The sequence below is a fragment of the Myotis daubentonii genome, chromosome 14 (genome assembly GCF_963259705.1).
Source record: "Myotis daubentonii chromosome 14, mMyoDau2.1, whole genome shotgun sequence".
Classification (NCBI taxonomy): domain Eukaryota; kingdom Metazoa; phylum Chordata; class Mammalia; order Chiroptera; family Vespertilionidae; genus Myotis; species Myotis daubentonii.
This window is the reverse complement of record NC_081853.1, coordinates 32,812,140-32,826,503: the sequence shown is the minus strand read 5'-3', so window position 1 is coordinate 32,826,503 and position 14,364 is coordinate 32,812,140. Positions and strand designations below refer to the sequence as shown.

The 14,364-nt window shown below is 47.3% G+C and overlaps 1 protein-coding gene across 2 annotated transcripts in view; it reads left to right on the top strand.

The window, feature by feature from the left end:
* Window positions 1-789: 789 nt before the first annotated feature.
* LOC132215545 (serotransferrin-like) overlaps window positions 790-14,364 on the top strand; it is a 114,239-nt gene continuing 100,664 nt past the window's right edge. The window contains exons 1-11 of one of the 2 annotated variants that reach the window (XM_059663902.1): window positions 790-920; window positions 2,780-2,949; window positions 6,091-6,199; window positions 6,921-7,097; window positions 7,853-8,000; window positions 8,777-8,832; window positions 9,367-9,545; window positions 10,316-10,493; window positions 12,148-12,302; window positions 12,888-12,978; window positions 13,576-13,611. In XM_059663902.1, the coding sequence (XP_059519885.1) occupies window positions 878-920; window positions 2,780-2,949; window positions 6,091-6,199; window positions 6,921-7,097; window positions 7,853-8,000; window positions 8,777-8,832; window positions 9,367-9,545; window positions 10,316-10,493; window positions 12,148-12,302; window positions 12,888-12,978; window positions 13,576-13,611 (1,342 nt within the window). In that variant the 5' untranslated portion in view covers window positions 790-877. Of the gene's footprint in view, window positions 921-2,755; window positions 2,950-6,090; window positions 6,200-6,920; window positions 7,098-7,852; window positions 8,001-8,776; window positions 8,833-9,366; window positions 9,546-10,315; window positions 10,494-12,147; window positions 12,303-12,887; window positions 12,979-13,575; window positions 13,612-14,364 lie in introns of both variants that reach the window. The other variant, XM_059663901.1, reaches the window with a different exon arrangement.

Below are 14,364 nucleotides of genomic sequence, written 5' to 3'. Positions count from 1 at the left end.
TTTAGCTGGAGAGCTAGGGTGACCCAGGTCATTGAGATCAGGCCACATCCTCCCCTGGGTCTCTTTCTTTGAGCTCATGTGTCACTTTGTTCTGAGTCTCACAGAATTTTGACCACATTCCTGGGCAGCTTCTTATGAGAGAGAATTTGTCTCTCCTGTGACTCTGTCCCTAGACCAAGATGTCCAGCAGGCTGCATGAAGGGAGGGAAGATTTCCGGTCCAGGAGTCTTGGCTCAGCAGGGCACATGGGGAGAGAGCAGCCCCTCAGTGGGGCAGGCCCTTTGAAGGGCCCAGGAGCAGGGGACAGACCCCTGGGAACAAGTGAAGGGTGTTGAGCCTGTTGTTTTTTTTACCTGAGGCCAGCTTTATTCTTCTTCGACACCCTCCCCAAGTAGGTCTTTGCCTGTCATTCTCTGGTTCTAGTCTGGATCTGGGCAGTTCCCTTCCCTCTTCCATCTGTGCAATGAGCACCTAGGGCTGGGGCAGGACCAGCTCTGCCGTCTAGGGATTCAGGAACAGAGCCACCCACTCCCCGCCCTACCCGTCATCCCCTCCTCCCCAGCCCCAACCAGCTGCAGTTCCACCCCTGCACAGAGGCAGCGCACATGAACAAAGGATTGGTTTTTCTTTAATTTCCTTCCAATCAGCATTTTTGTGCTGGACTCCTTCCATGGGTCTGACCCAGATCTCAGGAAATGAGGAGAGCGGGGGCGAGGATTGAAGGATGATTGGGCAAACGGGCTGTGCAAACACAGGAGGTCAAAGATTGTGCTTAGTCCCCCTGGTCAGGGATAAAGAGGAGCAGAGCACAGAGAGGCAGCGCAGAAGACCGTTGGTCTGTGCCTGCTGCTCCACCACGCAGACCCAGACCCGGAGGATGAGGCTCACCATCCCTGCCCTGCTGGCCTGCGCAGTTCTGGGTGAGTGTGGGTGCAGGGAAGGTCCCTTATACCCTGGACCCAGCCACACTGCCCCGTGGGATCCATGTTCCCTTGGGGCTGGACAGATAGTGCCTTTCCTCAGCTCTTCTCCATAGCACCTCTGCACCTGCTTTAGCACTGCCTCAGGGATAGCTCTGTGCCTGCATGCACCTCCTGCTTGCACCCCTGGCACTTTTTCATGCTCTTCTTGCTTTCTCCTCCTCCTCCTCCTCCTCCCTGTCCAGTAAATCTTGTAATAGAGAAATACAATAAATTAGAGCATTCCCATCACAGCTGATCAAATCCCTTCCCTGGGGCCTCTCAATCAAGTCCAAACAGTTTAGCGAGGCATTCAAGGCCTCGCTGGATCTGATCTCCTCCTCTTTGGCAATATGATGTTTCATGGGAGTCACTGGCGCTGACAATATCCTCCTGACGCATAGCAGTCCAGGAGTTTGGAGCATGGGATTTAAAGCCAGATTTCTTAGGTCCTCACCAGTGAGGAAGGTAGTACAGCCTGGCCTGGGAGGGTAGGTGAGGATAATTGAGGCCATGGATCCAGGCACTGGTGGAGTTTGCTACATCCCTGCAATGGGGGCTGCCTCTCCCACTCTCATCACCTCCTGAGATTATTGGCTCCCCTTATCCTCTTACTTTTACCTGCTACTTATGGCACATTTGTCACACCTTTGGAGACTTCCATGTTTAGTCATTTGTCTCTCCTGAAAAAGTTTACCCTAGAGTGTCGGTCTCACATTATTTGCCTTTGCCTCACTCCTTTCCCACCCCCACCCTAAGACCTCATAGGATGTGCAAGGTAAATGCATGACTAAGACAAATTCCTGCCCAGGGGAACCCCAGGAGGGGCGGTTTGGGGAGGCTCCTGTGGTTTCCCAGGGCAGAGTTGGGATAAAGGCTGTTGGGGCAGAAAGTTCCTCCTTATGCATTCTGGAGAACTGCTGCCTTCCCTCTCTGCTGCTTTGTGCTTTGTGGATATCATTGGCTTCCTTAAGTTAGTTGATCCATGGAGAGTAGAGATAACAGAGGGTTTTGGGAACAGTGACAAAGCTCACATGAGGGGGACAACACATCTGTAACCACATGGATTTTAGTAGCTACAGACATGGCTGACTCTAGCTTCTCCTAATTGCCACCAAAAAGACTGGTGAAAATTGAGGGTCATTGGAAACAGAGAAAACCACTGAAAATGTGGAGTTTCTAGTTATTCCCGGAACAGAGGAAGGAAGATGGTGTCACAGACAAATTCATTATCTCATCAGTCATTTACCTCTATCTACTGGCCAACCAGATGCAAATAACCCAGAATGTTATCTTCTTTAGTTCCCTGGGAAGAGACCAAAGACTGGAGGCCTGGTTTCTAGACATCTCGGCCACTAATGATAGGCTGGGTAAAACATCACTCTCTGAGCACAGTTCCTGCCTCTTTTAAAAGTGGTAATTCCTACCTTGTTGGCCTCCTGACTTGCGGTATTGAACCAATGCCCTGAAGTGGTTGAAAATGCCATGTCACACTAATGAGGTTTATGTCCCCCTGCAGTCCCATGATGGTGAGGGAAGAAGGCATGGAGAACACAGAGGAGCAGATTGTGGTTTCCTATTGAGAACTGAAGGTCAAGCCCTCTCTCCTGCCAGCAATGGGTGGCAAGTGGGAACCTGGGAGGTCATTGGGGTTCGCTTCTCTTGTCCCAGCCTCAGAATGCAGTGGGACCTGTACCCTTTACTGTTCATGGACAGGAGTGGGAGGAGGACAGGACAGAGGGGATGTAGCCTGCAAGTCCCTTCAGAGGGTGCTGCTGTCTCTCTCACTGGAACAGGGCCCTCTGTCCTTTTTTCCATAGGGCTGTGCCTCGCTGTCCCCGACAAAACTGTGACATGGTGCACCATCTCAAATCATGAGGACACAAAGTGCACAGCTTTCAGTGAAAAACTGAAAAACCTCCCTCAGGCTGCTGCTACTCTTGCCTGTGTGAGGAAAAGCTCCTACCATGAGTGCATCCAGGCCATTGCGGTAAGTCACTGCTGCCTAAAGGAGAGTGGAAAACAACCCACACTTTCTCTTGCTCCTGGCATTCTGGAACAATTCTGTACTCACACATAGGAGGCTGATGTACTTTAGAAATGGACATAGGAGAGGCTACCTTTAAGGAGTCTTAAAGCAAAATTCATCATGCTCTGAAAGGGGGCTATTTTGAGGCACTACGTTCTCTGAACTCAGGGGAAAAATAAGAATGTTTGCTATCAAAATAACATGGTTTGGAAGTTCTTAACACATCATGAAAGTAGACGAATGATGGTCACAGGGAAGAGAAATATGGTGACAGAATTGCAGATGATAGCTGACCCCTTTGTTTTCTAGGTTTTCCAAAATCCTCTTCTCCTTCAACATTGTTCCTGCTCATTTGAACGTGTGTCAGTTGCTGGCTGGGCAATGGGGCTACAGTGATGGATTTAAACACATATGGTCCTTACTTTTGAGGAGCTTTTCTTAGGAGAGAAGAAAAGCATGCAAACAAGTAGATGTGTAGTTTCAAAATGTGTGCTATGAAATGAAGGGGAAAAGTAGAATGCTCTGACAGAGCCTGGTATCAGGAACAATGAAGCTGAGACCCCAGGGATGGGCATGGGTAAGCCAAGAGCCGAGATATAACACTCCAAGCAGTGAACAGTAGCATGTGCAAAGGCCCCGAGGCAAGGGAGAGCTGAGCTTGTTTGAGTTGCTGTAGAGGAGCCAGGGTGGCAGAGCAGAGCAAGCAGATACTGGAAGGAGCAATGAGGTGGGAGAGGCAGACTCAGCTAAATGGAGCTTGATTAACTCAGGAAATTAGTGATTTGATACAAAAACTTATGTTTTTTTAAAAGGTATTTTTATTGATTTCAGAGAGGAAGAGAGAGAGATAGAAGAAACATCAATGATGAGAGAAAATCATTGATTGGCTGCCTCCTGCACGCCCCCTACTGGGGATTGAGCCCACAACTTGGGCATGTGCCCTTGACCAGAATCAAACCTGGGACCCTTCAGTTTTCAGGCCGACGCTCTATCCACTGAGCCAAACCGGTTAGGGCAGTGGTTTTCAACCTTCTGGCCCTTTAAATACAGTTCCTCATGTTGTGACCCAACCATAAAATTATTTTCGTTGCTACTTCATAACTGTAATGTTGCTACTGTTATGAATCGTAATGTAAATATCTGATATGCAGGATGGTCTTAGGTGATCCCTGTGAAAGGGTCATTCGACCGCCAAAGGGGTCGCAACCCACAGGTTGAGAACTGCTGGGTTAGGGCCTGTGTGTTTGATTTTTTGGGGGTTTTTGTTGTTGTTATTTGCTTTTAAATTGGACCTCAGTTTCTATCATGGCTTAATTATAACCCTTGAATTATGAATATGATCAGTTTTGGTCTATGCAAGGCCCTCTTTTTAAATATGTTAATAATATAAAGTAATACTATTCACAAATCCACCACAAGTTCTCAAAACTTCATTATTGCCAATAGCTTATGTTTGCAGCAGCATTGGATTCTATGGGAATGGTGCCACTTGGGGTTATGGAACCCCCTGGCCTTACTTGCAATGATCTGCGCTTCCTCTTCCTAAGCAAATAGAATCCTAAGATTTTTTTTTGCCTTTTTAGTTTTAAGACTTATCTATGTACTAGAGACCCAGTGCACGAAATTAATGCACTTGGGGAGGGGGTTCCCTCAGACCGGCCTGTACCCTCTCACAGTCCGGGAGCCCTCAGGGGATGTCTGACTGCCGGCTTAGGCCTGCTTCCCATGGGGAGCTATACCTCCATGATCTGTGTCATGTTTTATGTAGGGAATAAGACAATAGTAGTTCTAAATGAAATAAGACAATAATGTAAGCCAAACTGTATATTTGTCTAGCTGATACTTGTCTAGAATTGTAATTCTATCAATAAAAACTATTCATAGAGTACTGGCAAGGGCTTCTAGAAAAATTATTTTGATTAAAGATAGTTGAAGAAAAATGGAATAGAAGTTAAGAGTATATATAAAAAAAATAGTGCTTCTTACTTTAAGAGAAAATAAATTATAGATACAGTGGAAGGTACCAAAAACATTTAAAGTGAACTATTAATTTTTCACTTCCACTAGTGGTGCATTTAAGTACTTTACATTCTTAAATTAATTATAGATACAGTGTGAAGGCATCCAACAACCAGCAAGAAACAGTGTAATGAAGGAAATAAACCCATACTGCCTGGATTCTAATGCTCCATGACTCACTAGCTATATGACCTCAAGAAGTGATTTAAAGTGTCTCTATTTTTTAATGTGTAAAATGCAGCTGCAGAATGGCTCCCACCTCCAGGATGGTGCTACTGAAGGCTGCCAGCCAGCAATGTAGCTAACCTCCCAGCTTACAAGTAGGCAGGAGTTGTATAGCGGTGAGCTGTAACTTGTCTGAATACTCCATTAAATGAACAATGAGCCACAATGGACGTAATCATCACTTAACACTTAGTTCAGAGTAAAGCAAGAAGTTAAATCCAAAGACACACTGACTCTATGAATGCAAGACTCCTGCAGTTATCTGGACCCAGGACAGGAAGGAAGAGTACTGCTACTGAATCAGAGTGGAGAAGAGTATCATCAAAGCCCCACTCCCCCATAAGGAGGGCTGTACAGTGACGCCTAAAAAGGACTCAGCAGAGGGCCCACCATAAAGAGGTCACCGAACAACAGCACCTGGGTTCTCAATGTACACGTGTAAGAGCATGGCCGAGCAGAGGGGCCTGAGTGATTGACTGCCACCTCCTCAGAGCCTGCAGTGCCTGGCTGTGCACCCAGCCTGGTGTGGGGAGGGCAGCTTTCCACCAGGAGGCCTGCGGGTAAAGCCTCTGTAGCTCAGGTTGATCCTAAAAGATCACACACAGGTTTCTGAGCCAAGAACCAGACTCCTCACCAGGAAAAAGAAAACCAACCCATTCCTTCCTCTATGTTGGAGGAATAGGAATATGGTGGCCAAACTCCCCCACTGGGGTGGTGGAGTCAACTGAAACGGTTTAGTGTGTGGTCTGACCAAGGTGAGGGCTTTTCTGGCCCCAAAAGTCACCCTCACTCACCTGGGTTGAGGTGGTCTTTCCTGGAATTGAGGACTTCATTGGTGTCTGGTTTGTTCCTTTTCAGGAAAGCAAAGCAGATGCTGTGACACTGGATGCAGGTTTGGTGTTTGACGCGGGCCTAGCCCCCTTCAACCTGAAACCTGTAGTGGCAGAGTACTACGGGTCAAAAGAGAGTGAGTTCTCCCTGGGGACCCGGGAAAGGGTTTGTGGCTGTTGTTCTCTCCTGATAGACCCTTGTTCTCTCCCGGTAGACTCTTGTCTTATTTAGGCAGGTAATGGAGGAATGAGTGGGCAATGTGGTGCCCTATAAGCCCCCACAGGCAGAACTCAAGGCCTCTGTGGCTTTGGGCTGGCTGAGGACTGGTGCCGCTGGCACTGACCTCCTGGGCCAGGAAATGTGCTCCCTGGAGAAATAGAGCAGGCAGTGTATAGCCTGACCTGAATCATTAGAGTTTAGAGCTATATAGAGAGTCCTCCAAGAACCACAGGTGCCTCACTCAGAGGAGAGACCACACTGGAGCACACACTCTGAGAGTAACCTGACTGTCCCTAGGTGCCAGGAAATACTCAGAGTCAGGAATGTGACCTCTGGTTTCCAGGTAGGCTTGAGTTGATAGATGTAGGCAGACAACCTGCAGGGCCAGGGTAGGAAAAATCATGTGCCTGTGGCCTTCTGGCCAGTGTTTGCCGGGAGGGTTATACGAATGTCCCCTCTCTGGTCCTTTTCTTCCCTGCAAACCTAGGGAAGTTATTCTGATCTCTCCCTCTTTAGGACCCAACCCAACATAAGTGTGGCTTGTGGGTTCCCCTTCCCTAGTTAGGAGCCCAGCAGTGATGAGCAATGTTTCCCTGAGGCCCAGGTTGTGGGTCTTCCATTCACATGTCTCTTTGTAGATCCACAAACCAGCTATTATGCGGTGGCCGTGGTGAAGAAGGGCAGCGGCTTCCAGCTGAATGAGCTTCGAGGCAAGAAGTCCTGCCACACAGGCCTTGGCAGGTCCGCTGGGTGGAACATCCCCATGGGCACACTCTATTCACAATTGCCTGAGCCACAGGAATCTCTTCAGAAAGGTAAGCAAGCGGGAGGGTGTGTGCCCTCGGGCAGATGTCCCTTCTTTAGGTGCCATCCAGGCCACCCTGAGGTCACTCAGACATGATCAGGTGGTCATGTGTGATGATTTTTAAGGTGGTGGGGGGAGGTTAACCAGCTTTAAACTGGTTGGGTCTGCAACACTGGCAGCCCTTGGGAGGGTTCGGCTGAGTCTTCTCTTCTCTGAGCTCCTGATACTTCAGCAGAGGCTGCCTGGAGAAGTGGGTGGGAAAGGGCATCAGGCCAGACAGAGGGTTCAGGCAGGACTAAGGTCAGTGGGCCCTACTGCCCACTTCCCTGGGTTGCCTTCCTTTCTGTGTTTCCCTTCCTGCTGGAGCATTCTCTGGTGGCCATCTGCTGGCCATGAGCCTGGTATGCACCTGTCCAGGTGGGTCTGTCATCTCCTGGGCATGACTTCCAGGGAAGACTTCTCTCTGAAGACTTCGTTCCAGTGTGACGAGGCAGGGAGGAGGCTTGCCAGTGACCTAAGACAGGCCTTGGTTGGTGGCAGGCATAGGCCTGGTCCTTGGGGAGGGCGGTGGGAGAATAGTTGTTAACATGTCCCTTTTTGGAAACCTTGATCTTGACAAATGAACACACATATGGGCAAGCTGGGCCTGGTAGGCTGGTTTTGTTCTGGTCACTCTCTGTTCATGCATGAGCCTGGGCTGGGACCTGTAATTGTCTTTGGCCAGGCTGGCTCATGCCCTGTGTTTCACATCTCTGTGTTGAGCAGCAGCGTCCAATTTCTTCGCGGCCAGCTGTGTCCCCGGTGCGGATGCGACAGCCTTCCCCAAACTGTGTCAGCTGTGCGCTGGGAAAGGGAAAGACAAGTGTGCCTCCTCCCACCATGAACCGTACTCTGGCTACTCGGGTGCCTTCAAGTGAGTGAGACTTGCTGCTGCTCCATGGCAGCCGAAGTGTTCAATGTCCTCAGGCTGGGAAACCCTCTCTGGCCCATAGCATAGCCCAGCCTGCAGCAAGAGTGTTCAGGTGGCCTAACCCCAGAGCTGGGACTCCCTAGACTAGGCCAGCACATGCTCCCTTCATGTTTCATTGATAAGGAAGCCGCTTTCCTTGGTACTCTTCTGTGTTCCCAGAGCCCTTGAATCTGGCAAGTGTGTCCTCTCACTGTACTGGGCAGAGCCTGAGGGGACAGGAACATGCCTAGTGTCCAGGACATTCTCCAGTGACTGGCTCTGTTTTCTACTGCAACAGTGTCACTTGCTCAATGTACTGGCCTCTCTCCTGCCTCCCCTCATGGCCTCTGTGCAGACAGACAGCTCACATGGCTCATTTCTTGCTTCTTCTTTTCCCTTGGTTTTATAGCAAACTAAGGGTACTTTTCTCCCTCAGGAGATGCTATGCCTTTATCTGCCATTTCAGAAATTTGAAAAACATTCTCTGTACTAAAATATCTTCAATGCCTTTTTGCTGCGTTGGGGCACCTGGTGAGGGACCTCTAGTTCCTGTGAGCTCCCCTCTCACACATCGGTGGTACCCTAGATAACATAACCCCATGGTGCTTCCTCTGCTGTTGGTCTGCACAGAGGTCTCCACCAGGCTCTCCCCTTGTCCCAGGCTGGACAGGTGATCAGACCCTCAAGCCAGGAGAAGGGTCTATCCTGCAGAAACCCTCCTAATGTGTTTCTTCTCACAGGTGTTTAATGGATGGTGCTGGGGAAGTGGCCTTTGTCAAACACTTGACGGTTTTGGGTAAGTGATAGAAAAATTTGCAGATCCCCTCCAAGCAGTGGGCCTTCTCTATTTCCTGCCTCCCTTTTCATGCTCAGTAGTCAGACTTGAGCATAGTGTGTTCATCCTTTATCACTGCTTGGGTTTCTACATGTTCAGAAATATGTGCCTGTGGGGTCCCCACCTGGACTCCTGGGCCTTCTTCCATCATTCAATATCCTGGATACAGGGCCCTTTCCTTCTGTTAAATGTTGCCATAGCAAAGGATTGGGGACAGGTCTGGCCAACCTTGGCCGGTAGTTGGCCTACTTAGATGAGACCCAATTTGAGACATGGGGCAGTTAACCCTGCACTGGGTACCAGAAAATTCCTCTCCTGTAACTGGCTGTGGGATCGTGAGCAAGTCAGTTTCCCTGTGTTCTTTGGCCCTCAGTGTCAGCTCCAGGCTTCTCAACTCACACATTTTATGATGCAGTGGGATTGCAAGGGAGGGAAGGGGGACCAAAAGCTCATGGCTTTTCGTGCAGTAGGTTCATCTGGGCTTTCCTCCCTCAGAGGACCTTCCACACCAGGCTGACAGGGACCAGTATGAGCTCCTCTGCAGGGACAACACCCGGAAGCCAGTAGATAAATATGAGGAGTGCCACCTGGCCGCTGTCCCTTCCCATGCCGTTGTGGCCCGAAGTGCAGGTGGCAACGAGGACTTGATCTGGGAGCTTCTCAACCAGGCCCAGGTACCAAATCCATTGTTCTCTCCTTAGTGGTCCTTGCTTGGATGTGGGGCATTTCCCTTCATTTCCTTAATACTGCAGACCCTTCTGTTTTTAGGACACAGTGGGGATTATGCTACACACCATCCACTTCTCTAAAAGTGCTCAGCAGGGACTCTTCTCAGAGTAGTATGGAACCTAGTCCTGCAGTATCATCTACCAGACTCCTACATTTTGGACCAGTGACATGAAGATGCTCCTAACTGCTCTATTACATTTCTTTCCAACTAAATCAGGCTTTTAGGACAAGGGCAAACATCCCTGCCCTCATGAGGCCTTCCACGAACTCCCCAGAATGAAATGGTCTCTCTCTTGATGTCCCTCAACCTGATTGCAAGAGAGCTGCTTGCACCACTAGCTTTACATCCCTACGGCAGCAGAATGCCAGAAATGAGCCAACTGTCTATCATCCAGCCCTCCCATCCATCCATCAAGAGTTTAAGTGACAATCACACAGTGTCAGCCTCTGACAGAGATACTGTTCTTGCACTCAGTGAGCCATCAATCCAGCTAGGGAGACAAGCACAGAAACACAGTCAGGGAGATAAGATGTGGTATATCCCTCAGAAGGCTGTAAGTGGAAAAGGTGTTGGGTAGGAAAGAGCAGGCCTGACTGCCCTGGCATTTGAAAATTTCATGGTTTAATTTAATTTTCTGGGATTTTGGTTTTCTTAGTCCCGTTTCACAACTTACTTTGTCATTGTAGCCATTCACTGCTGTTTTACCATAAATAGGAACATTATGGCAGAGGTACATCTGGAGACTTCCAGCTCTTCAGCTCCTCCCAGGGGAAGGACCTGTTGTTTAAGGACTCTACCCAAGGGTTTTTAAAGATTCCCCCTAAGATGGACTCCTGGATGTACCTGGGATATGAGTATGCCTCTGCAATTAAGAATCTGAAGGAAAAGACACGTAAGTACTTGGGAAGGACCATGTGACCTTAGGAGCTTGGAAACCAGATGAGGGCAGGGACCAGTGATAGAGTCTGTTCAGGTACTGAACATCTGCCCTGATGTTCCTTTAGCTGCCCTACCTGTTGGATAGATGTTAAATGGCATTAATCATCATGAGATAAGCCTGGGCATCACCAAAGGGAATTAAAGGAAATTCATGCATAAAATGACGGGGTATAAATCAGGGCTGCCCCAACCACTTTGTGAAGCCAATTAGCCTGGCACAAAGTAAGTCAAAAAGAATGAAATTAATTTCCTACCTATAAAGCCAGTATAATGGTCAACATGTGGCCTAGTGAGCCTGAAATTCTAGACAGGTCCATCCTGTTTCTAAATTTTCTTGGGTCACTGGAGGTTTGTTTGATCATTCATTCATTCAGCAGAGAATTATTGGTTATCTGGCCATAGATTGTGCTAGGTGCTGGTATATAATGGTGAGACAGACATATTAGATTTTCCTATCATGAAGTTTTCTCACCAGTAGAGAAGACAAATGTTCAATGGATAATCATTCTATAGAATGATCAATTAAAATGGAGAGATTTACTCAGAAGAAGGGAAAAAACCAACACAGAACAAAATACCATGGTCCTATGAGGCCATGAAAACAAAAACAGGTCCTGGAGTTGAGATAAGGCTTCCCTGAGGAAGTGGCTCTTGAGCTGAGTCTGATGCTTAAGTGCGTGTCCATTTATTCAGCAGACATTTATTGCGCTGACCACAAGCCAGGCACTGTCCTGAACAATGAGGGTGCAGTGGAGAAAAGACAGGCATGGCTCTTGCCTGGCAGAGCTTATGTTCTTCTACAGCAGTGGTTCCCAACCTTTTTTCGGTCATGCCCCACCTAAGCATCTCTAAAATCCTGATGCCCCCCCAGTGACATATAATTCTTATTATTCAAAAAGTGAACTCCTATTCATATGGAGAAAGACTAAAAGGCCATTAACTTGTCTAAACAAGCTTCCAAAGAACATGGTATCATGAAAGAGAAAAATGAAAGGACAGTTGAAGTACTGAAAAAGAAATCACTAAAAAATTGTTAAAAAAATAATAATATGAAGTAATATGAAAAAATAGCAAATAAAGTTTCAAAACATATAATAGAGAACTGAAATGCATAAATATGTCACAATATATATTAATTCACTGTATATGAGGCTCCTAGAACCGTAAGAAATGCAAAAAATTCACTGTTAACAACTCATTCTCGCATTGCTCCCTTAAAAATTAAATTGCCCCCCCCTGTGGGGTGTGTACCCTACGCTGGGAACCACTGTTCTACAGGGAACAGACAATAAACAATGAACAAATAAATAAGAACAGCTCAAGTGGTTAAGTGTCATTTCAAAAAGAGGGGAAAAAACTAGCCTGAAGTGATAGAAGGCCCGGCATTTCGGAAGATGATTGGCTTCTCAGAAGAAATAAATTTAAACTAAGTCTAAATGATAAGTCAATCAAGAGATTGTTATTGCCTTTGCTTTCTAAGATAATTCCTTGAATGGGATCTGTTTGGGCAAATCCCAGCATTTTCATGAAGACAGTTAGTAGCATTCAAACTAGCAGGCAGCTCCTGGTGCCACGTCGGAAACCCCATTCTCTTTCTTATGTCCTAGGCCCAGATGCCTCAACGGCTAGATGCAATACTGTGAAGTGGTGTGCAATAGGCCACCAGGAGAGGCTCAAGTGTGATGAGTGGAGTATAAACAGTAAAGGGCAAATAGAATGTGAATCAGCAGAGACCACTGAAGACTGTATTGCCAAGATCATGGTATGTCATTCCTGCTTCCACAGGGCAGTGCCCTTACCACTGCTGCTACCTGTCCTAAGTATTCCTGGGAGTGATATGAAAACCCAGGAATAATCAGGTATGTGGGCAGCTAATTCACTAGGCAAAATGAGTTAGAACCTTTCCCTCACTGAGGGAGCCTAGCCCCACAGAAGCTTCAGCATTTTTGAACTTGCAGACTGATGGGCTCCTTAGAGCTGGGCTCCACTCATCTGTCTTGCAAAGGAGAATCCTTGGTGTCAGAAAGATGTTGTGGGAATGTCTCTGAGACAGTGTGTCCTATTAGAGGACCAGCGGACTGAATGTGGGTCTTTGCTCCTGTAGAAACTAAGCAAGGCACCCAGAACTGATCATCAGTTCAAGGTGGTTTGGGTGAAAATGAGAGTATTTTTTATTTTCTGTGCTAGGTGTACCTGGCTGACCCTTTGGGGGTCCAGAACTAGCAACAGCTGTCTCCTTGGTACTTGATACCAGACTGGGAAGGCTGCTTTAAGGAAACACCTGGAAGGGCAGACAGGACAGGAAATGGCCTCCTTACATCTGCTCTGATGTGCTGTGTCTTTGCAGAAAGGAGAAGCTGATGCCATGAGCTTGGATGGAGGCTTCATCTATATTGCGGGCAAGTGTGGACTGGTGCCTGTCCTGGCAGAGAACTACAGTAAGTGGAAGGGGCGCCCCTCAGTGTTGTATTTCTTCTAGGCCACGAAAAAAGGAGATGGGAAAATCATAGCCTGACTTTTACTACAATGGCCATAAAAGATCTTGCTTAATGAGTATGTCCCACTTCCCAGGCTCTGGGCTCCCTCATCTCTAATCCCCACAGTTAACTGAAGGATAGTTCTTCTATCATACCTTCCACCAGGGGAAATGGAGGCTTTGCATTGCAAAGTTCCAGCTAAAAGAGAACCTACTGCAGAGAACAGTTGGGATTCTCAGCTGAGATTCCTGGCAGGTCTTCTTGCTTGCAAAACTCACACTTCTCCTATTGCTCTGGTGCAGAGATTCAAGTATAATTGGCAGGGACCACTGTGGCTACAGGACAAAGAGCAGGAAACTTGAAATTCATAATTTTGGGCTAAATTCCATTGGCCAGTGAGTAAAAGTGAATTTGCACAATCAAAAGAGCTTGGGCTTTTTGGGAATTGGTGATAAGTAGTTTTTATGGCTCTTTTTATTCTGATCTGCAACATGGGGAAGGCATGATTTCCAATCTATAAATGAGTATTTAATTATTCTTCATTTTTCTCTTCTCCAGAAACTACCAGTAATTGTAAGGAAACAGCAGAAAAAGGTGAGTTGGGATTGGTAACCTGAGTTTAAGATAAATTCCATTGCTTTTGGGGAAAAGGAAGGTAAATTTAAATTCAAATCACAAGTAGATAAGGCAACAGAGGAGATCAATTTTTAGGATGCAAAAGAATCATGGAAAGATAGTAAATGGTAATGATGGTTCCCTTTTTACACTTGCCGTTACTTACACCAGCGGTTCTCAACCTGTGGGTCATGAGCCCTTTGGGGGTCGAACGACCCTTTCACAGGGGTTGCCTAAGACCATCTGAAAACACATATATAATTACATATTGTTTTTTGTGATTAATCACTATGCTTTAATTATGTTCAATCTGTAACAATGAAATTGGGGGTCAGCACAACATGAGGAATTGTATTAAAGGGTTGCAGCATTAGGAAGGTAGAGAACCACTGACTTACACAAAGGATTTCTCATTGAATCCTATAAGGTAGGTCTCCTCATCCTCTAAGGATGTTTAAGAGGCTGAGAGAGTTTATAAGTTGTCTAGGCTCCTATATCCTACAAGCACATCTACACCCTCCTCACCACTCCTGACTCCCTTGCATTACATTAGGCCTGCAGTTTCAGATGAGAGTACCAGCCAAGGAGCCTTGTATATTTGTTTCTTGCCGGGCGGGGGAGAAAGGCTCACACGGACAGACGTCTAAGAGGATAAAATTCCCCAGTCTTCCAGCCAGGGCTGAGCTGAGGAACCCAGGCCAACCTGGCTCTTGCCCAGGGTTCTGGCTAAGG